Genomic DNA, 23,484 nt, shown 5'->3' with positions numbered 1-23,484 from the left:
TTGGTGATGCCATCCAGCCATCTCATCTTCTGTTGTCTTAATCACATTTCATGTATATTTTCACTGAGGAAACAGAAAGGGAGCTAGAAAAGAGAGCTGAGGGTTATGAATTGCCTCAGTCTTATGTTGGGCTATGAGGTCTATCACACCCATGGCTACCATGGCAACTCGGTGAGGCAATGTCTTTATCCCCTTTCTACAAATCCAGAAACAGAGAAGGATTAAGTATTCACCTGTCCAGTACTTATCACTGCTCAGTGATGGAACTGATCTCAATCCTGGGTCTGGTTCAACAGCGTAGCCAGTGGAAGTCTCTTGTTTCTAACATTGAAGAGAACACACCTTCCATTTCCCTCTTCTCTCCATCAACCATTTTAGCAACGCAGAAAAAACTCAGGTCACACTGTCAAACCACTTGCTGAATCAAAATACTTGAATGCTATAATTTCAACTGACCAAAAGGGAAGCAAAATAATTTTGTAACTTAAGGAATAGCATGGAGACAGTGAAGTGTGCACTAGAACCATAAATATAAAGGAATCATGGTAAATAAAGCTCTAAGGAGAGATTGAGGCCACATTACATTAGGTCTTAAATGTGAAAATGAAACATTATGTTAAACAAGACAGAGTTTCCATCAAGGATTAAACGGTGACCCACATAGTCTAGCTATTGTGAAGAACACAAATGTAGTACATAAGACATTTCTCAGCCTTCAAGAAGTTTTCAGTTGTCTAAGAAAAGTAAAACCACACACATGATAAAATTAGGAAAAGGAACAATAGAAAACCATTAAAACCTTATAGAATTAAAAAATTAAATATTATCAAGTCCCAAGACTGCTAGGGGTTCCTCTGCTCCTCTGTGTTTTATTTTCTCTCTGTCAGAGCCCTTATTACTAAATTATACCTTAGTTACCTGAACTTTGTCTTTTTGTGTATGTATCTATTGCACATAATTATGCCTGGTACATAATGGATATTCTGCAAATTCCAAATTGTGTGGTGAAAGACGAGAGTTTGCTAAGACATTTTCCATCAAACTCTTCTTCTGTGACAAAACAGGTTGGAAAAACTCTATATACTGTACCTTTCTCTCCTTTGTGAGCTATAATGCATGTCAATAACTGCAAAATCCTTCTCTAAAAAACCCGATTAATTATAATTTTTCAAACACCCTATTAAGAGAACACACATTAGAAAATGTAGCTACTGATAGTAATTATCAATATTCAGAAGGGTGTACGTTGTCAGGAAATGGTTCTTGGAGGAGGTGAGATCTAAGAACAGTCATGAATGATGGTGCAAGTTTGGCTGAGTCAGGGCCAGTGGAGGGGGCGATGTAATTGGGGAATAGACTGTATTGGTGGAGAAGAGCTGACTTTTAGAGGTTTTCAAGGTATGATGAGCAACTTTGAAATTATTCTCCAGGCAGTAGTGCATCCCTTTCAATTCTTTAATTGAAGGACAATGTGGCTGTCACTCTTCTAAAGTTATATTTAGTAATTTTCCAGATATACTAGTCTTAACATGCTAATCTAAAATTTTTTCAGTGGAGTCTGTGCACCTTACCAAAAAAAAAAGTTTTTCAATAACCCATAAAGTCAGTTTTGAATGTAAGAATTTTAAAATTCTCAATATTCTAGGAGTATTCAAGTAATAGATGAAAACAGGATTTTCTACTTTTTCAAAATATGTTTTTCACAGTAGTAAGATCATATGTTTTTCAGTGTATACTTTTCACTTATTTAAGCATGGACTGTGTTTACACAATGTCAAATATGAATAAAGTCTAACACTTCAGTGGAAACCATACATGGGGATTTTTAAAGAAATGTTTCTGGTTTTAGTCAGAAAATAGTAGATTTTTCTGTCAGCCTGACCTGTTTACAGCCAAATTACATAACATAGCTATATTGTTTCACTATGTATATCAAGGAATATTAAAAATATGGTATTAATGTTCTTTATTAAAATAACCTGATTTTTATTTACTTTGGTTGGTTGGTTGGTTGGTTAATGTATTTTACTTGCTTCAGGAAGCCTCCAGTAGAATTTTGCAATCTGCAATTTAAATTCATAAATACTTCTTCAAAAAATACTGAGTAGTATTTGTGTCACATATGGTGCTGTATTCTATATGTATCTGCCTTTTCTGACATCATTAACATATATAACATGCAAACATTCTGAGATCAAATACTGAAACCCTGTTTTTGTTTTTTTTGACAAAAAAGAGATTTTATTGGGAACAGGTGCCCTGAAACCCTCTTAAATCTATGTCAGATACATAGATTTATGTGTAGCAGAGATGCTGAGCCATGCTCAGTATCAGAGTGCTAAATACAAATGTTAAGACATTTATTAAATTTTAATTATTGTGCTATATTAATGATATCTTGCTTTGTGTGAGTCCTTTACATTTGTTCTAATGGATATTTATTCTCATCATCAAAACTAGCCTGTTAACCTTGTGTAATTCACTTATTTGAATTTTATAGGTGGAAGATACAGGAAGATATACATGTCTGGCATCCAGTCCTGCAGGAGATGATGATAAAGAGTATTTAGTGAGAGTGCACGGTAACGTTGGCAAAATGTCCTGCAGTCCATCATACACTTATACCTAATTAAAAGGCATAATTTATGGAAGATAGGGCAGCTATCCAACACATCATAAAACTATGTTTATATATTAGGAAATATGTATTTTGCAAATTTGATTTTTATATTTGACTGATGATATGTTCATAGGAGTAGTTTAATGGATTTTTGAGTTATATGTTTTGTTCCTGCACAAGTAATTCATATTCATTGATTTTAAATCATAGAATATAAATTAGAGTAAAAATGAAAATAAAAGTATTCATAATCTCATCACACAAGAATAAGACCTTTTTACATATAAATATTGTCACAGGAACGTGATCATGCAGCATACAGTATTTAACTTTTTATCTCAGTGGCATGTTGAACATGTTTTCATGTCAAAAAATATATATTTTTATAACATTACTTTTTAGCAGTTGCATGATTTCTAATTTTATGAACATACCATTACTTATTTAATACATTCCTTATTTTTGGCTGTTTCTGTATTTCCACCAACATAAGCAGCGCTATTATAGACATCCTTATATAAGTGTGTTGGCCTATTTTTAATTATTTTGTTTTAATAAATTTCTATAAATCCACTTTCTTGAATATATGTAAGTATATGCATATGCATGTACACACACACACACATATTCAAGACCAAATTACCTTCTAGAAAAGTTGGGCCAATTAGACTGTAGCTGGTCCTACTTTGACATAGAGCTGGAAATTACTCTTCAAAGAGAGGAACATTTAAAGAACTTAATAGAAGATCTTTATCTCCTCATAGCCTAAATCACTAAGCAATCCAAACTGTAGGACTGGTGTAATGTAAGAGTGTTCCCCTGCCCCCACCAGTCCTACACACAAATTAGACCAATTGACATGTAAATTGTGTATACAGCAGTCACATAAAAAATATACACTTTTAAAATTGTGGTATATTTGATTTACAATATTATATTAGTTTCAGGTGTACACCATAGTCATTGAAAATTTTTATAAATTATACTCCACTTAAAGTTATTATGAAATATTGACTGTATTCCCTTTACTTTATATCCTTGTAGCTTATTTATTTTATATATAGTAGTATATACCTCTTAATTCCTTACCCCTCTTTTGCCCTCCTTTCTGCTTATTAAGAAAAATCTATATATTTCTGTTTGTTATGATGGATAGAACCTAATTTGAAAGTTTTAAAATATGTTCAGAGAAAGTTATTACCAAGTGTAGACCTGGACAAAAAAAAAATCCCTTCTTTGGGCCTTAGTTTCTTTACCTATTAAATGGTGATAAAATGTGGTTATATTACTTATCCTATCATTCATGCGGCTATTGGAAGAATTTCATTACTTAAGGTACTTAAGTACTGAGTATGATTTAAAAAATTCACTATTTGTTATCAGGGTACTATAAATTGAATGAGCAGCATTTTAAATTTATGCTGCTTCTTTCATACAGCAGAAACAACACTGGTGAACACCTAAAATAATCCAGAGTATTTTCCATCTCATTTATTAAAAGCCTTTGGTGTATCTGTTTTCCCACCCAGTACCCCCTAATATTGCTGGAACTGGTGAGCCCCAGGACTTCACTGTGTTACGGAACAGACAAGTGACGCTGGAATGCAAATCAGATGCAGTGCCTCCACCTGTAATCACTTGGCTTAAAAATGGAGAACGGTTACAGGTAAGTCTTGCCAAGTTCCACAGATTCATTTTGAGGGAAAAAAAAATCAGCTATAGAGTCCTTCTACATCAGGTTACTGGTTATTCAGCATTGCAGGGCTGAGCACAGAGTCTTTTTGTCAGCCTTCTTTTCTCAGCCTTTGCTGGTGTAGGTAGTAGCTAGTTACGAGTCAAAAGACAGGTATTTTGATTCACATACTCTGTAAATTGGCCTAAGTATGTATCGCCTGAAGCTGGTAAATTAAACTTGGATTGAAACACTCGTGTCTTTTCTTGAAAGAAAAGAAACCATCAAAGTCTCAAAAGAACTGACTTGTCTTGCCAAGTCCCTGGGCAAACCTGTTACTGACTTTCCTTGATCTAAACTTGCACCTCAGGAGTGACCCCAAGGAACTGTGAATCAGTTCAGTTCAGTTACTCAGTCGTGTCAGACTCTTTGCGACCCCATGGACTGCAGCACGCCAGGCTTTTCTGTCTTATCACCAACTCCTGCAGCTTACTCAAACTCATGTCCATTAAGTCGGTGATGCCATCCAACCATCTCATCCTCTGTCGTCCCCTTCTCCTCCCGCCTTCAGTCTTTCCCATACCAGGAGTCTAGACTGAAATCTTGGAAACACAGTTACTGGCTCTGTGAGACTCCCATGCTCTGGTGATGCCTGTCTGCTGCCATAGAGTATCACGGCCTAGGATCCTAAGTAGCCTTTTAGGATTGGCTCTAAGCCTTGACTTTGAATGTTCAGATTGTCCTTATCCTAGTAGTTACTTATCCTTCTTTTTCCTCATCCTCTTAGTATAACCAATTGTGATACACTGAGTCTAAATAAAAGGAAATTATGTCTCTAATACCTAAGACAGAGAGACTTTAACCATGATCACATCACACAAACACTAAACACAGACTGGATTCTGAGAGTTACTAACATGTTTAATTATCATGCATATCACTTAACAGCCCCATGCCTCAGTTTCTCTCTTTATTGTGTGCCTGCTGTAATGATGTGCATTGTGATTGCTCCTGACAATAATCCTGATCCATAAGGAGCTCATAGACTATCTGAAAATATACAGAAGTACATCAAAGATTATAGAACATTGATACTGCTGATAAATTTTATCTTAGAGGGATATACAGAGCGGAAACAGTGGGAAGAAGCAAGTAACCCAGACTGAAGGGTAAAGAATAGCCCAGGGGAGCCTCTTGGAAAGTGTGAGTTCAGTTTAAATGTTGAGTGAGAAAGAAGGGGACTCCAAACACAAGTGATAGTATGTACAAAGACATTACAGGAAAAGGAATGCTGTTGTCTCAGGAACTGCAGGTAGCTTGGTTGGGTTGAAGTAGACCTTTAAAATCCTTTGATGATTCTCCATAGATTTCGAGTTTCAGGTTCAGTTGCCCAGCTTTGCTTACAAAGCCCTTCATGCTCTGACTTTTCCTCCAGAGTCTTATCTCCCATGTGTGCATTTCACTCTAGACCACTAGATGTTCAGACAGGGACTGAGTAAATATTAATGATGGAGAAATCAATCTAATTTCAGATATGACCAAGTGATGTCAGTGCTGGAACAGACTGAATTCAACAGTAAATGGAAAAAAAAAAAAGAGAGAGAGATGAGTTCAGTTTTAGATATTTTGCTATTGAGGACCACCAAATCAAATATAAATATATTTGATTTGGTGGTCCTCAACAGTATAGCCTGTTGTTGAAGCTGTAGGTTTGTATGAGGTCAACCAGAAAGCGCATGGTGTGAGAAGATTTGTAAATGAGAATAACACCTAAGGCAATATTGACGATTAAAAGCAAAGGAAAAGAGGAGAAAAGTGGGACTGAGAAGGAACACTTGGATAAATTGGTGTACTGAAAGCCAAGAAATAGAGAGTTAACAGAGTTCACTCTGTTAACAGTTAACAGAGTTCATGTCAAGATACAAAGAAAACTGTATTTATTGGCTTTGGGTAATACACAGATGTGATTCAAGATGTAAGCAACCTTCAGTAGAGTGATCGAAGTAGAAGACATGTTACAGTTGTTGGGAGAGTGAAAGAAGAGGAAGTGGAAATGGTTGTGGACTATTATTTAAATACAAAAGAGATTTGTATATTCTTATTTACTAAAAAGAGTTTGAAGATAGAGAACCAAGTGTGTTGAGTAGGGAAAGGATGGGACCCCGGTGACAGATGAAGAGATTAGCCTTGGACTGAAGGGATGACCTTTTTCCACAGAGATGGAAGTGTAGGAAGGAAGGATGCATTCATATGCAAGATGATAGGAAGAAATTGCAGGCTCTTGGCTTTGATTTTCTCAGTGGAGTAGGAAACAGGGTCATCTGCTCAGAGTAAGGAAAGAAATCAAACTGGAAGAATCACTGGCAGTAAGTGGGAAGAGAACCAGAGAAGGTATAGTGAGACTGAGTAAATTAGCAGAACGTACTGATATTCATGGAAGAAAGACATGAAAATCAACTCAGAACTTTTTAGTAGCATAAAGTCCTGCTATACCCATATTGAACTTAAAAATTAAAATATGTTTTGTAGAACTTACTATGTATGTTGAAAAACTCACCTGTTCTCATTAGAAATAATAAAAATTTACCACTAATGGCCCCTGTAGCAATTAAAGGCCTACAGATAACGTGTGGACTTTAAAGATAAATTGACCTGAACTGTACATCTTAGTGTGAACAACTTTTTTCACTAGAAATATATGTTTATCTGGGACAGAACCCATATGGTAGAAAAATCTCATTTGGACTCTTCCTAAAGTAGATCCACTTTGGCACAACCAGAAAATATCAGCCTTTGTTGCTACCTGGCATTTTTTTAAAAGTTTATGAACAATCCTCAATTGGACATAATAGAGTAGATATCACTATATTTCAGTATTTCCTCTCAATATAGATCTCTATAGTTTCATAATTTTTGGTCCCATGCCTGGACACAAAATATATGCTTAACAAATATTTGTAGACGAAAAATCATTTATTTACTTATTTTTTAAATGTTGAAGGATAATTGTTTCAAGTTAACCAAAGTTAATTTATTATCAGGAAACTTTCAGCTTTAAGTAACAGGCTTCAGACTGTAAACAACTTAATTGGGAGCAGGGGGAAGATATTAGCAATAAAAATCAGTGAACTTAAGTTTTGGGCATTATCCAAAGGCTCTAATTATGTAGTCAAACATCTCTGTCCTTCCTTCTTTATCTCAGTTCTGCTTGTGTCTTAGAGTCACAGCAAGTTGTCCGCACATGGTGGTACAGCTGCCACCAGCCTATGTCATCCTCACTATCAGATTCCAGTAAAAATATGCCTGTTCCAACACTTGGAGAAGTGTCCTGCAGGGAGCTCTCATGGGCCCAACTTGAAACACTCTTCCACCCTTGAGTGGATCACTGCGGCCGTCACTGATTGTGCGCTTGCCTTAACTACACTCATAGAGGTAGCTCCCAAGAGCTTTTGATACCAGGATAGTAGTAGGGGGAGCAGACAAAGATACTGGGAGACAGGTATGCTACAGTTCACTGTTTAGTTACTTTTGATGATTCTTATTTCATTTTCCTGACATTTTAATGGCAAATTTTACTTGTTGAATCCAGGCAACACCTCGAGTAAGAATCCTATCTGGAGGGAGATACTTGCAAATTAATAACGCAGATCTAGGTGATACAGCCAATTACACCTGTGTTGCCAGCAACATTGCGGGAAAGACTACAAGAGAGTTTATTCTCACTGTCAATGGTAAGAACGCTTAACCACTGTTTCACAATCAAAAAATTTAGACAGGACATTCAAAGATATAACATTTTTGTTTTTTATGAGCATACTAAACAAATTCTTGTGCTTATCTTATTTCTTTTGACATAGACAGCGTGTGACATTTGTGCTATAGCTATATTCAAACTAACTCAACTTCAAAAATATAATTAAAGATACATTTCTCTTAGAGAACAATACATGTCCAATTGTTATCAGCATATTCTGATGTTTTGTATCATTCAGATCAGAGCCACTGGAGAAGTTAATATACTAAATCTCTGGGTGACAAGTAGCCAATTATTTAGTCACTTTTATTGAAGTTGGGGTTTGATTATATATGTGCTAGACAGAGACTGCCATGGAACTGTAATTTTCTCAAATATAAAATCTAAACACTAAAATCTGCCAAATTTCAGGAATATGACACCAACTTTCTAAAACCGTTCATCTGATGTTTTAATAGATGAAATTTTACAAGTTGGATGACCCAGGCAGTTAATATCTCTAACACTAAAATTAAAATTCAAGTTTTCTATTCCCATGTGAACTCAGTGATTAGTAAAATACATGCTCTGAGACTTGCATGATTAATCACAGATGTGTTTTTCTAAAACAGCCCACTTTCTAAGCCTTATTTAAAGCGAAGTTGTTCCAGTGTTAACATTCTCTGACCATTATTTGGCCAAAGAGAAATAAGAAATATCATCTCTAATTTGTATCATACCAGAGCTGATTTTTGTTTTTGTTTTTTGTTTTTTTTTTTACTCTTTTCAAGCCTCTTCCTTAGAAAGACAGACTTCACACACCATGAGTGAGTGAGTGAAAGTCGCTCAATCATGTCCGACTCTTTGCAACCCCATGGACTATACAGCCCATGGAATCCTTTAGGCCAGAATACTGGAGTGGGTAGCCTTTCCCTACTCCAGGGGATCTTCCCAATCCAGGGATCAAACCCAGGTCTCCCACATTGTAGGCAGATTCTTTACCAGCTGAGCCACAAGGGAAGCCCTTCACACACCATATCAGGGATTTAAAGCCCTGTCTTCTATTAGGGAAGAGGATTGGCTCAGAGGTTAAAGCATCTGCCTGCAATGCAGGAGACCTGGGTTCGATCCCTGGGTCGAGAAGATCCCCTGGAGAAGGAAATGGCAACCCATTCCAGTATTCTTCCCTGGAGAATCCCGTGGATGGAGGAGCCTGGTGGGCTACAGTCCATGGGTCACAAAGAGTCGGACACGACTGAGCAACTTAACTTTCACTTTCTCTCCCCACTATTAACTCTTCACTTTTGTGTAAATTTTTAAATAAAATCTTATCTTGAATAAGGTTTTAGGAATTCAACCCCAATTCTATTTATATTAACCTGAATTAGCTGTAGGCAAAGCCATATATTTGACTCAAATCTCAGCTTGTATTATTACCTAGTCAGTCTTAGTTCAGGCTGTGTTACTGATATAAATGAAATTTTCCACATGTATCTCTTTTACAGTTCCTCCGAGCATAAAGAGTGGCCCCCAGAGTCTTGTCATTCACTTAAATAAGTCAACTGTATTGGAATGCTTTGCGGAAGGTGTGCCAGCCCCAAGGATAACATGGAGAAAGGATGGAGCTGTTCTACCTGGGACTCATGCAAGGTAACTAGAAAAGGATGAAAAACACTGTAGGAACTGAAATGTAAGTTTTTAAATATTTGATCCAATGCATTATTTGAGTCTTTTCATTCTAAAATTAGTCTCTTCATCTTAATATGAGAATCAAAACTCAGTATTTTAAAACCCTAACCCTAATTCCTCAAGGCTTGCATCTAAAATGTAATGGTTATAATGTATCCAAGATCATAAGTCCATCTGCTATACCTCTTTGCAGAATATCCTTTTTTTCTACCAAGGGTATTACAAATTTCTGAAGCAGGAAAAGGACTGAAAATGGATAACTGAGTCTTTTAAAATGCTTTCAGTTAAAATGTGCATTATCAGAAAGACTCATCCAGAGACCTTCACGTGTGATCTTTCTTGTAGATACTCCATCTTGGAAAATGGATTCCTTCATATCCAGTCGGCACAAGTGACTGATAGTGGGCGATATTTGTGTATGGCTACCAATGCTGCTGGGACAGATCGCAGGCGAATAGATTTACAGGTCCATGGTAAATATACGTTTATGAACAACATCCAGTCTTAGAGTCAAGCGTTCTTTGGTTGCCTAAACCAGTGAGGTCATAGCACAAAGACCTTCAGGTCTAGCGCTCTATTATGAACAATCAAGACTCATGGCGAATAGCATTATCACAGCACTATGTAAGTTCAGAGAACCTTATTGTGTTCACCAATGTAAAGTAAGTTATCAGTGATTAATTTCAGTTTGGCAGAGATACTTCAAATGGCATACTGTTTGCTGAATGTGTTTTCTCTCTCACTTGGTGACTTTGTTTTAGTTCCTCCATCCATTGCTCTGGGTCCTACCAACATAACTGTAACAGTAAATGTTCAAACCACTCTGGCTTGTGAGGCTACCGGCATACCTAAACCATCAGTCAACTGGAGAAGAAACGGGCATCTTCTGAATGTGGATCAAAATCAGAATTCATACAGGTAAGGAGGAATTTACCTGGAAAATTCCACCAGCAATTTAGAAACATATTTTTCAAAGAATTAACATTTTCACTTTATCAATGGGGACAGAAAATATATAAAGTATGAACTAGCTAGTATGTAGAGAGTGTATTATTTTTTTCTTAGCATTGAATTAGTTTTTCAATCTAAAGTATTTTTTTCTGAATTATAGGTACAACTTCTCTTACCATAAGCCCTGTGGATAACTGTCAGTGAGCTCTGTAGCATTAGATTTCCATTCTGCTGCTGTTTTTAGCACCTTTTGTAATTTTATAATGACAAAGGATAAAACATCATTTGGTATAAGAGAAAAAGTGCTCTTGAAAAATAATACAAGTTTTAGTTGAAGAATAAAAATCAGATTTTATACCTTCAAATACAGTGTATGGATTTGGCAGCACGTATAAGGATGAAGAATAGCAGTTTCTCCAATTTTCTGTACTCTTTCAGCTTTACTATCATTCTTCTTACTATGATATCATATTTTTAAAGGCTAACCTTAAAAATACTGTGGATTTCTGATTCCTTAGATGAGCATCATTTCTTGTATCTCAAGTTAATAGATATCTTGTCAAAAGATTTGCCTTGTCACTAAAAACAAGAGTTTTCATAGACCTATCCTGATAAAAATCGATTCTGTTACACCTGGAAATATGAAATTAGGAGGGTTTCACTTGAAAATCTGTTGTGTCTCTTTCTCATCCTTTTAATCTTTTGGCATTGGGGGTTTAATGACTTGAAAGTATACTCTATGTGGAAAATGCCCATGCCCTTGAGTTAAAAAGCAGGTCAAATATGTTCCCACTGAATCAAATTATTCCCAGTCATCAGTGCACAGTTTGAGGTAAGAAAACAGATATTCTTATTTAGATTACTTTAAATAATGTATATGTATTTACTCAGCCTTTTGTATATTTGAAGTGATTCAGATAACTTAAGTTTGGAGTTTATTTCAAGTTAGATTCTAATTTATGTACTGTGTATCTCCAAGGTATCTACCACATTTAAGGAGACATGTGAAGTAGGGAAAGATGCAAGACAGACTTGTAGTTACCTATCGGTCAGTGGAAATAATCAAATACCAAGCTGCAGCGTTAATGTGAAATTTAGAGATAATCTATGTGAAACATTTGAGATAGTACCAGGAATGTATTCAGTGGTCAGTAAATAGCAGCTATCATCAAATGTGCTCATTTCACTGTATTTCACCTAGGAGAGCATGGTTGGTCATGCTATCAGCATTCAGAAAATGCAGGATTCCCTCATAAGGCAATCATTCCACACCACTGCTTCCTGCAAATGTTGAGGCTGAGGCCCTGTTAACTCACTGCCATATAAACTTAAAGTTTGATACATAAAATGATGCTCAGTTTAACATTTGAGGAAAGAGTTCCATTTCCCTCAGTTCACAACATGGTACCATGTTGAACCAACTAGAAACATTTGTGAAAACTGATATATAGCACCTCATTGCTTTGAAATCTCTCTTCTAGGCTCCTTTCTTCAGGTTCACTAGTGATTATTTCCCCTTCTGTGGATGACACTGCGGCCTACGAGTGCACGGTGACAAATGATGCCGGAGAGGACAAGAGGACTGTGGATCTCACTGTCCAAGGTAGAACTGGCTTAGTGTGTGGACTGAAAGTTATTAAATGATATCATTTCTTCTTTTCACCACTTCACAAAGGGGCTTCCTGTTCCACTTACCAAACATTCACTTTCAGTGTAGAAAGAGGAAGATACATGAGCAGGCTTTGGAAATCTGTCAGGGTTGGAAACATGTAGTTTTCTTTCTTTTCGTTGTTGCTTTTTAGTTCCACCTTCCATTGCTGATGAGCCTACAGACTTCCTAGTGACCACACACACACCCACAGTGATCACCTGCACCGCTTCAGGAGTTCCGTTTCCCTCAATTCACTGGATGAAGAATGGTATAAGGCTGCTTCCCAGAGGAGAGGGCTATAGAATTCTGTCCTCAGGTAAGACCCAGCTCAGTGATTACACAGATATTGATTGGGTTAGTTACTAATGGATGGCCTTATTTGGACTTTCGTTGCACTAGAAGAAAAGAAAAAAAATATCAATATTCCTAGGCTTAGGCATTTGGGAAAAAATTCAGTTAGGATGGGGAGGGCAATGAGGGAAAGGGGTAGAAAAAAACCTAAAAACAAAATAATAAATAATATCTAAAACTGATCTACATATATTCAGCATGACCACTTAGATTTTATGTGCATATTTTCTAAACCTAAGGTTTGGAAGGGCTTCCCTGGTGGCTCAGTGGTAAAGAATCCGCCTGTTAATGCAAGAGCTACAGGAGTCGCATGTTCAGTCTTTGGGTCGGGAAGATCCCCTGGAGGAGGAAATGGCAACCCACTCCAGTATTCTAGCCTGGGAAACCCCATGGACAGAGGAGCCTATTGGGCTGCAGCACATGTGTGTGGTAGTCACTCAGTCCGTCACGTCCAATTCTTTGCAATCCATAGACTGCAGCCCACCAGGCTCCTCTGTCCATGGAATTCTTCAGACAAGAATACTGGAGTGGGTTATTTCCTTCTCCAGGGGATCTTCCCAACCCAGGGATCAAACTCGTCTCCTGCACTGTAGACAGACACTTTACTGTCTGGGCCACCCGGGAAGCCCAGTCCATAGGGTCGCAAAAGAGTCGGACACAACTTTGCAACTAAACAACAACATGGTTTAAAATTTTTACTGGTTGCCTTTGGGTGAACCACACCTCTTTGGCCAAGTAGAATGTCCATTCATTTAATAAACATTTAGTACCTAAAATGGGCTCTGTACTCCACTAAATTTCTGAGGATCTAAAACTAAGACAGGGTTCCTGCTTTCAAGTTTTCTATAATTTAACAAGTAAGTTTGGGTGGTAAGTGTTATGATGTGGCTGTTTTTTGAGGGTGGTTGTAAACACCATTAATAAAATTTAAGCTCTGCAAATTTTATGTATTACAAAGAAAAAATAATTCACCTAAATGAAAGTGCAGGTAATTCACATTTGTGTTTCTGAAAATTCATCCTGCATTGAGGAGATACACTGGAGATGAAAAGTAGCAACTAAGATCCTGAACATCCTGGGGCTTTATGAGTATGTACATCTTATGTTAAAGAGAATTTATTTCTTCAAAAGAAGGAAAATAATGAAAGATGAACTTGGCTTTCATAGCAAAGTATGTTGGCTATCTCAGAAATCTGCATAGATGGGTAGCAAGTAAAATCATAAAATTTAATTAACTACTCTTCACCACAAAGTACTGTGCTAAGAGAACAGTTTAGAACTTTCTCAGAAAGAGTTAACCCTATGACCCAGCAACTCCACTCCTAGGTATCTTCCCAGAGAAATAAAAACATATGTCCACACAAAGATTTGTATGCAAATATTCGTGTAGCAGTCTTCTCAAGAGCCAAAAATGAGAAGCAGTGTAAATTTCCATTAACTGGTTAATGGATAAACAATGGGGATCACTTTACACAATGGAATTCTATTTAACAATAAAATGGAACAAAAATACTGACACATGCTACAAAAGATATAGCTCAAAAACTATGCTCACAGTAGAAGTCAGACTCAAAAGATTTCAGTATGATCCCATCTAGGTAAAATATCCAGAAGAGGTCGATATTTAGAGACAGAAAGTAAATTAGTGATCTCTGGGGTTGAGTGAGGCAGGACTATAAATGGGGTGAGATTTCTTTTTGGTATAATGAAAATGTTCTAAAATTAAACTGTGATAATTGCAGGAGTCTGTAATACGCCAGGAGTTATGGAATTGTACATTTAAATGGCTGAATTTTATAGTCTGAAAATTTGCCTAAATAAAGCTGTTAATGGTGTTTTGTTTTTTTTTTAAGTTCTGTGCTAGGATAAAAAAAAGTTCTGTGCTACGTAGGCACAGGGAATACAAGTAGGACTACAAGCCAAGTACCCCCACGCAAGGGGGACAGAGACACAAAAATCAGAGAGACATGGTTTATCAAACCATAAAAAGAGGGATGCCCTATGCATAAAATTCTTCTTTCCTTTTTAGGAGCAATTGAAATACTTGCCACTCAACTAAGCCATGCTGGAAGATATACTTGTGTTGCCAGGAATTCAGCTGGTTCTGCACATCGACATGTGAGCCTTCATGTCCAAGGTATGAAAGGGTACTTATTCATTAAAATCTTGCTGTTATCTCTTTAAGTCATGTTTTTTTCTTCAAAGATGGTCCTGTCTAGGGTCATAAACCACAGTAATATTTTGGGGACATGAAAGCTGATAGATATTCTTCAGCAGACTAAAGAAAGCATACAGATGACAAACCACGCTGAACAACCTCTAAATTATTTTCGTTGAATTTTTACAACCTGTTTCTGATTTTAGTCTTTTCTCTGGAGTTCTTCTAAAGGAAACTAGCTGTAGTAACAAGACTCAAAAAGCAACGTGATATGGCTGATATGTGCTTTTCCTTGGGGCAATGAAATCACTAATATTTTGGAATTACGAATTCAGACAGGTTTAACCTTACGGCTACAGTAGACATTTATGCCACTAACTCGTGTCCTTGCAACATTTCTGTTGATTGGTTCTTATAGAGCCTCCAGTCATTCAGCCTCAGCCAAGTGAGCTGGACGTCATTCTAAACAATCCCATTTTATTACCCTGTGAAGCAACAGGGACACCCAGTCCTTTCATCACTTGGCAAAAAGAAGGCATCAGTGTCATCAGTTCAGGTACTGTTTCTCTCAAGACAATCATGACAACTCAGTTTTATCATTCAGAAGTCAGTATAATTCTTTTAACAAAAGGAAAAATTCTTCTAACCCCGTTCTAATAACCGTGACGTAGGTAGAAGCCATGCAGTTCTTCCCCGTGGCGGCTTGCAGATCTCCAGAGCTGTCAGAGAGGATGCTGGCACTTACCTGTGTGTGGCTCAGAATCCAGCTGGTACAGCCTTGGGCAAAATCAAGTTGAATGTCCAAGGTACGTAAATATGCTTATAGCAGTGCCTATCAAAATTCATATTATGTCAAATAATGATGCTGTCATAGTCCTTCATAGTCTTAGTTTACATTATTCTATTTGTCTTCTATTCTATTTCTGTTCTCTTACTATTTTGAAGAAAAAAGTTTAGTGCTTGGGTGGTTTGGGGGCATTATTTGTATAAGAAAACCGAGACATCTCATATTTTAAATTTCTGTGAAATTGGTACTTCTATTATAGCACATATTTAAGGTGATTTTTAAAACCATTTTCTCCATAATGCTTCTCTGTACACATTACAAAACACTGGATTGTAATATCCACTTAAAAATCATAATTGTTTTAAATTTTACAAAATGATAGTTGTGAAACCAAAAAGTAAATCATATTGCAAGTAAACCAACTTGATGAGAAAAAATATATAAGAGAGTGGGTTTTTTTTTTTTCATAGGACCTTACATTTTCTTGATGTAATGTTCATATCTTGCATGCATTGCTTTTGTGGATAAAAACCTGACCTAGAAATGGGTTCTGAGCTACTCAGCTCACATTGGCTGGTTTGAATTTCCTTGTAGTGTGATTTTCCTAGGGTGAATGAATAACTGTAGTAAAGCTCACTTACTTATCTGCAGGTTATAAATCTAATTTCCTTATATTTTTCAACAATTTTAATAAACATTTATTGGGATGTTAAGTAGAAATACATTGAACATTACAGACATAATACTTTTATGCTGTGAAGAAGGAAAAAACAAAACCAGTCTTTTCTGGGGGCACCATTAGAGCTGAGATCTGCATGATGAGTGAAGATGAGCCATGTAAAGGTGTCCACGGAAGAGAAGGCAGCATGTACAATGGTCCCGAGGCAGGAAAGGGTAGGAAAAGAATCGTGGCTGACAGTGGTGAACGTGGGAAGGCTGACAAAATGGGAAGGAGATCAGAAAATAAGGTGGGGCCAGTGCATGGAGCACCTGAAAGACCAGAGGGAGGGGTAAGATTTTCTTTTCTGTGCAGCATTGGAAGGCTTTCAAGGATTTAACCAAGACATTTGTTTGGTTTTAAGAAGCTCTCTCTGCTGGTATGTAGGTGATGATTTAGAGAAAGCTCAAGACTATATCTGGAAGAACTAGTAAAGTGCTTAGGCCAGGGGTCCCCAACCCCCAGGATCTAAGACCTGATGTTTGGAGGTGAAACTGATGTAATAATAATAGAAATATAGTGCACAACAAATGTAATGTATTGAATCATCCCGAAACCAGCCCCCCTCCCCAGTTCATGGAAAAATTGTCTTCCAAGAAACTAATCCCTAGTGCCAAAAATGTTGGGGACCGCTGCTCTAGGCATCATGCGATATGGTCTGGCTGGGAGTGTGTGTGTGAGTTATAGGGGTAAATGAAAAAAAAGTGGTAGAATCAAGAATTTTTTTGGAGATGTAATAGCCAGGATTGCTGATTAATCAGATTGGGAGGTCAGGAAAAGAGAAGAGTTCATGATGTTTCCTGGGCTTGGGCTTGAGCAGAGATAGTGCTATGGGGGCTTCAAGGAAAGGAACTGGTTTTGGAGGAAGGAAAACATGATTTCTGATCATGTTAGATGTGGGAAACTGTTAGAAATCCTAGCAGAGATGTCAAAAAGCATTGATTATTTATGAATTCAGGAATCAAGGGAGAAGGACAGTCTAAGATACAAATTTGGAAGTAATTAGGGTTTTTCAGTCCACAAGACTGGATGAGTATTTGGATAGAAAAGAGCCCAGGACTCTGCATTGTTAAGAGGTCTGAAAAACAGAATGCTAAAAAGAATAACAAAGGAGAGGGAAGAGATGACAGAGGAAAACTAGATGGAGTCTAGGAGAGGACAGTGTTTCAAGAAGGAGTAGACAGATTTTTTTCTTTTTAACCCTAGGGAGAGTCAATTAAGATGATGACCAAGAAATAGTCATTGGTTTTGGCAACATCGTTGTCATTCAGTTGCTCAGCTGTGTCCAACTCTTTGTGACCCCACAGAATGCAGCACGCCAGACTTTCTTGTTCTTCACAATCTCCCAGAGCTTACTCAAACTCATGTCCTTTGAGTCGGTGATGCCATCCAGCCATCTCATCCTCTATCATTCCCTTCTCCTCCTGCCTTCAATCTTTCCCAGCATCAGGGTCTTTTCCAATGAGTCAGCTCTTCCCATCAGGTGGCCACAAAGTGTTGGAGCTTCAGCTTCAGCATCAGTCCTTACAGTGAATATTCAGGGTTGATTTCCTTTAGGATTGACTGGTTGAATCTCCTTGCAGTCCAAGGGACTCTCAAGAGTGTTCTCCAACATCACAGTTCAAAAGCATCAATTCCTTGGCACTCAGCCTTTTAAACTGTCCATCTCTCACATCCATACATGACTACTGGAAAAACCAGAGCTTTGACTAGACGGGCCTTTGTAGGCAAAGTAATGTCTCTGCTTTTTAATATGCTGTTTAGGTTAGTCATAGCTTTTCTTCCAAGGAGCAAGCGTCTTTTAATTTCATGGCTGCAGTCACCATCTGCAGTGATTTTGGAGCCCAAGAAAATAAAGTCTGTCACTGATTCCACTGTTTCCCCATCTATTTTCCATGAAGTGATGGGACCAGATGCCATGATCTTTGTTTTTTGAATGTTGAGTTTTAAGTCAGCTTTTTCACTCTCTTCTTTCACCTTCATCAAGAGGTTCTTTAATTCCTCTTTGGTGTCATCTGCATATCTGAGGTTATTGCTATTTCCCCCCACAATCTTGATTTCAGCTTGTGCTTCATCCATTGGGATCATATAAAAGAATTAGTGAGGATTTTTTCTTTCACTAATTGATTAAAATTGCATGAGCAATTATGGGACAAAGAAACACATTAAAACAACTAATAGAATTTCAGTATTCCAAAAGCAATCAGAGATAATTTCATACTCTAGAGGCATGAAAAACTCTGAATAGACCCTCCCTTTTCAGATACAATATGTAGGGACTTCTCTGGTGTTCCAGTGGTTAAGACTCTAGCTTCCAATGCAGGAGGCATGGGTTTGATCCCTGATTGGGGAACTAAGATCCCACATGCCATGCAATGGGAACAACAACAACAAATCTCTAACAGATATAGTATGTAATAGCAAGCAGAAAATCAACCAGATAACTTTGGTTGATACAAATAATTTTAAGTTATTAATATTTTTCACAACTTGTTTATTTACTCATTATGTGCGTGCGTGTGTGTGTGTGTGTGTGTGTGTGTGTGTGCGCGCGTGCATACGCACTCAGTCATGTCTGATTCTGCAACCCCATGAACTGTAGCCCACCAGGCTCATCTGTCCATGAAATTTTCCAGGCAAGAAAACTGGAGTGGGTTGCCATTTTCTCCTCCAAGGGATCTTCCCGACACAGGGATCAAACTCACATCTCTTTTGTCTTCTGCATTGCAGACAGATTCTTTGCCATTGAGCCACTGGGGAAGCCCACTCATCACTATTAGTGTACCCTAAAATTGGCCATTTCTGCCCAGCCTCCTCTAGAGACGCAGCAGATATTTCCAGGTCTCTGGGACTTGCTATCCACAGGGCATAACTTGGATCAGTAGAGTTCTCAGAAGCCCCTTGTTTCTTACAGCATGTGGTAACAAGTAATATTTTGAATGGATTGTAGACATTTCAGACGGTTTTATTCTTTTGGCCTGCACATGTTTAAAAGAGGTAAATTTACCATCATCGTTTTCTGCACCTTGTCAGTGTCTCTGGACTTGCATTGACTGACATTGGGAGGGGGCATCATCCTTACCTTTCTTTCTCCTGTGCTTGTGGTTGGTTGTTCCTCACTTGTGTTTGATTGGTCTCTTGTAATTATGTGATGTGTCTTTAAAGCTTAGTAAAACAGCCTGAGTGGTAATTACTATTGTAAACATTGGGAAGAGAACCAGTTATCATAAGCCTGTCCACAATTTTCTGAAAAAGTAGGAAGAGTTCTGCCTGTACAAAGTCAACCCTTAACCAATACAATTTGAACCGTGCAGATCCACTTCAGTTCAGTTCAGTTACTCAGTCGTGTCCGACTCTTTGCGACCCCATGAATCGCAGCACGCCAGGCCTCCCTGTCCATCACCAACTCCCGGAGTTTACTCAGACTCATCATGCCCATTGAGTCAGTGATGCCATCCAGCCATCTCATCTTCTGTCGTCCCCTTCTCCTCCTGCCCCCAATCCCACCCAGCATCAGGGTCTTTTCCAATGAGTCAGCTCTTCGCATCAGGTGGCCAAAGTACTGGAGTTTAAGCTTCAGCATCAGTCCTTCCAGTGAACACCCAGGCCTGGTCTCCTTTAGGATGGACTGGTTGGATCTCCTTGCAGTCCAAAGGGACTCTCAAGAGTCTTCTCCAACACCACAGTTCAAAAGCATCAATTTTTCGGTGCTCAGCTTTCTTCACAGTCCAACTCTCACATCTATACATGACCACTGGAAAAACCATAGCCTTGACCAGACGGACCTTTGTTGGCAAAGTAATGTCTCTGCTTTTTAATATGCTATCTAGGTTGGTCATAACTTTTCTTCCAAGGAGTAAGCGTCTTTTAATTTCATGGCTGCAATCACCATCTGCAGTGATTTTTGAGCCCAAAAAAATAAAGTCTGACACTGTTTCCACTGTTTCCCCATCTATTTCCCATGAGGTGATGGTACCAGATGCCATGATCTTAGTTTTCTGAATGTTGAGCTTTAAGCCAACTTTTTCAGTCTCCTCTTTCACTTTCATCAAGAGGCCTTTTAGTTCCTCTTCAATCTCTGCCATAAGGGTGGTGTCATCTGCATATCTGAGGTTATTGATATCTCTCCCGGCAATCTTGATTCCAGCTTGTTCTTCTTCCAGCCCAGCCTTTCTTATGATGTACTCTGCATATAAGTTAAATAAGGTGGGTGACAATATACAGCCTAGACATACTCCTTTTCCTATTTGGAACCAGTCTGTTGTTCCATGTCCAGTTCTAACTGTTGCTTCCTGACCTGCCTACAGGTTTCTCAAGAGGCAGGTCAGGTGGTCTGGTATGCCCATCTCTTCAGAATTTTACACAGTTTATTGTGATCCAATCAGTCGAAGGCTTTGGCATAATCAATAAAGCAGAAATAGATGTTTTTCTGGAACTCTCTTGCTTTTTCAATGATCCAGCAGATATTGGCAATTTGATCTCTGGTTCCTCTGCCTTTTCTAAAACCAGCTTGAACATCTGGAAGTTCACGGTTCACGTATTGCTGAAGCCTGGCTTGGAGAATTTTGAGCATTACTTTACTAGCATGTGAGATGAGTACAATTGTGTGGTAGTTTGAGAATTCTTGGGGATTGTCTTTCTTAGGGATAGGAATGAAAACTGACCTTTTCCAGTCCTGTGGCCACTGCTGAGTTTTCCAAATTTGCTGGCATATTGAGTGCAGGACTTTCACAGCATCATCTTTCAGGATTTGAAATAGCTCAACTGGAATTCCATCACCTCCACTAGCTTTGTTCGTAGTAATGCTTCCTAAGGCCCACTCGACTTCACATTCCAGGATGTCTGTTTCTAGGTGAGTGATCACACCATCGTGATTATCTGGGTCGTGAAGATCTTTTTGTACAGTTCTTCTGTGTATTCTCGCCACCTCTTCTTAATATCTTCTGCTTCTGTTAGGTCCATACCATTTCTGTCCTTTATCGAACCCATCTTTGCCTGAAATGTTCCCTGAAATGTTGGTATCTCTAATTTTCTTGAAGAGATCTCTAGTCTTTCCCATTCTGTTGTTTTCCTCTATTTCTTTGCAAGTCCACTTATTCAGTAGTAAATACTACATTACTGCATGAGCCAAAGTTGGTTGAATATGAAGATATAAAACCACAGATGCAGAGGGGCCAGGGATACTGAAGGCCAACTATAAGTTAAATTTGGATTTTCTGTAGTGCAGAGAGTCATCACCCCTAACCTCTGTATTGTTCAACGGTTAATTGTAATTCTTTTCGATATTTCACTTCTTCATTCATTAAAATAATACTTTGTTAAATATGATCCCAGTATATGAGATCATATAAACACTGCAGGAAAAGCATGAATAAAGGGGTCTGAGCAGGTGAATAATTTCCAAACCTTGAAGAGATCTATTTTGAAAGTTTAAGGAACTGATGAATGAATCACATAATACATGTATGTTAAAGAAAATACCTCTATCAACACAGTCTTAGTTTTCTAGACATACAATCCCTCATGAGTTCATATTTAAAGCTTAAGATTGATTGTCATTTATATTTGTTAACTATGTAGAGAATGATTTTCTGCAACAGATTCAAAGAATCTTCTTTTCCAACAAAAACAAACTAGCAATCCTTTGGTGATGATATGGTAAAATCAGGGCTTTGTTTCTTAACAACGTGACTTCATTGTGCTAGAATAAGACCACATTGCATAAATAGTACATTCACGCTTTTAAGATGATGTTTAAACTTTGTAACTTTTAGTTCCTCCAGTCATTAGCCCTCATCCTAAGGAATACATCACTGTTGTGGATAAACCCATCATGCTACCGTGTGAGGCAGATGGCCTCCCACCACCTGACATCATGTGGCATAAAGATGGGCATGTAATTACGGAGTCAGTCCGCCAGCGCATCCTCAGCTCCGGCGCTCTGCAGATCGCATTTGCTCAGCCTGGTGATGCTGGCCAGTACACGTGCATGGCAGCCAACGTGGCAGGGTCAAGCAGCACAAGCGCCAAGCTCACCGTCCATGGTAGGTTGTTTAGCAGAAGCTATTTCAGTTTACTACTGTACCACAGCAGAGAGGAAAGACCACCAGCGAAAAATAAGATGGAAATAAAAACAATGAAAAACAGCAACCTAGAGTGGAGTGTGGTGTGTGCCTGTGGTGTGTAGGTACACTTGTCCTTCAAATATGTTACTGGTAGGCACAAATATGTTATTTGTGCAAATACCTGTGTGAGAGTGATTTTATTAATAAAGCCAGGACAATTAATCTGTTGCCAGTACTTTCATATGGTGACTATTGGAATCTATAAGTTGACTTATGAGGAGTTCATTTGTTTTGTTGCTCTTCTGCTTTACTTTTCAAGTTGCAAGTCCTCTTGGCCCAAAACTAACCAGCATATGACCTACCTTATAACTGTAATGTGAACCTAGTGAGAATTGGAGATCTATTTGATTCATTATTTTATAGTAGCAAAACATTTACAGGTATATTTTTGTAATAGAAAAAAAATACCTGTTTTTCCTTTGTATTCAGACAACTAATAAAATATCTAAAAATCAGCACTGAAATATTTTAGTTATTAATATATATTTTAAGACCAAAGATAGAATAACCATTAATATCAGTGGTAAGAAACAAGAAGTAAATTAAACTGTTTTCAACTAGTATTTTCAGAAGTATCTCTCATTTTAATAACAAGTTTCTGTTTTTCCTTTTTAAAAAATTTGTGAAAGTGTTTTTTTTATCTTTCAGGTGTATTTGAGTTTTCTAAAATTTTATTCTTGCTTTCAGTTAATATAATTGAACATTAGTCTTTTGGTTTCAAATAAATAATAATATTTTTTCACATGTTTATAGAAAGTTTACCAAAAGTAACTGTATACCAAACAACAAAGAGGGGCTTCCCAGGTAGCTAAGTGGTGAAGAGTCTGCCTGCAATTCAGAATCACAGGAGACATGGATTCAATCCCTAGGTCAGGAAGATCCCCTGGAGGAGAAAATGGCAACCCACTCCAGTATTCTTGCCTGGATAACCCCATAGACAGAGGAGCGCGGAGCCAAAGAGTCAGACACAACCGAGCATGTGTGCACACAAAGAACAAAGAAATCATTAATAATAACTTAAAAGTATAG

At 37.8% G+C, this 23,484-nt stretch overlaps 1 protein-coding gene across 5 annotated transcripts in view; it reads left to right on the top strand.

Annotated features, from left to right (window-relative positions):
- Positions 1–23,484, top strand: part of HMCN1 (hemicentin 1) — a 512,408-nt gene that overhangs the window by 413,675 nt on the left and 75,249 nt on the right. For all 5 annotated transcript variants that reach the window (XM_043486094.1, XM_043486095.1, XM_043486092.1 and 2 more), the window contains 12 exons: positions 2,501–2,582; positions 4,150–4,286; positions 7,882–8,023; positions 9,531–9,675; positions 10,060–10,187; positions 10,476–10,632; positions 12,147–12,268; positions 12,468–12,632; positions 14,697–14,804; positions 15,244–15,381; positions 15,497–15,631; positions 22,105–22,374. In XM_043486094.1, coding sequence (XP_043342029.1) covers positions 2,501–2,582; positions 4,150–4,286; positions 7,882–8,023; positions 9,531–9,675; positions 10,060–10,187; positions 10,476–10,632; positions 12,147–12,268; positions 12,468–12,632; positions 14,697–14,804; positions 15,244–15,381; positions 15,497–15,631; positions 22,105–22,374 — 1,729 coding nt within the window. The remainder of the gene's footprint in view (positions 1–2,500; positions 2,583–4,149; positions 4,287–7,881; positions 8,024–9,530; positions 9,676–10,059; positions 10,188–10,475; positions 10,633–12,146; positions 12,269–12,467; positions 12,633–14,696; positions 14,805–15,243; positions 15,382–15,496; positions 15,632–22,104; positions 22,375–23,484) is intronic.

The sequence above is a fragment of the Cervus canadensis genome, chromosome 13 (assembly GCF_019320065.1).
Source record: "Cervus canadensis isolate Bull #8, Minnesota chromosome 13, ASM1932006v1, whole genome shotgun sequence".
In the NCBI taxonomy this organism is placed as follows: domain Eukaryota; kingdom Metazoa; phylum Chordata; class Mammalia; order Artiodactyla; family Cervidae; genus Cervus; species Cervus canadensis.
The sequence above is the reverse complement of the archived record's forward strand: the minus strand, read 5'-3'. Positions and strand labels throughout refer to the sequence as shown.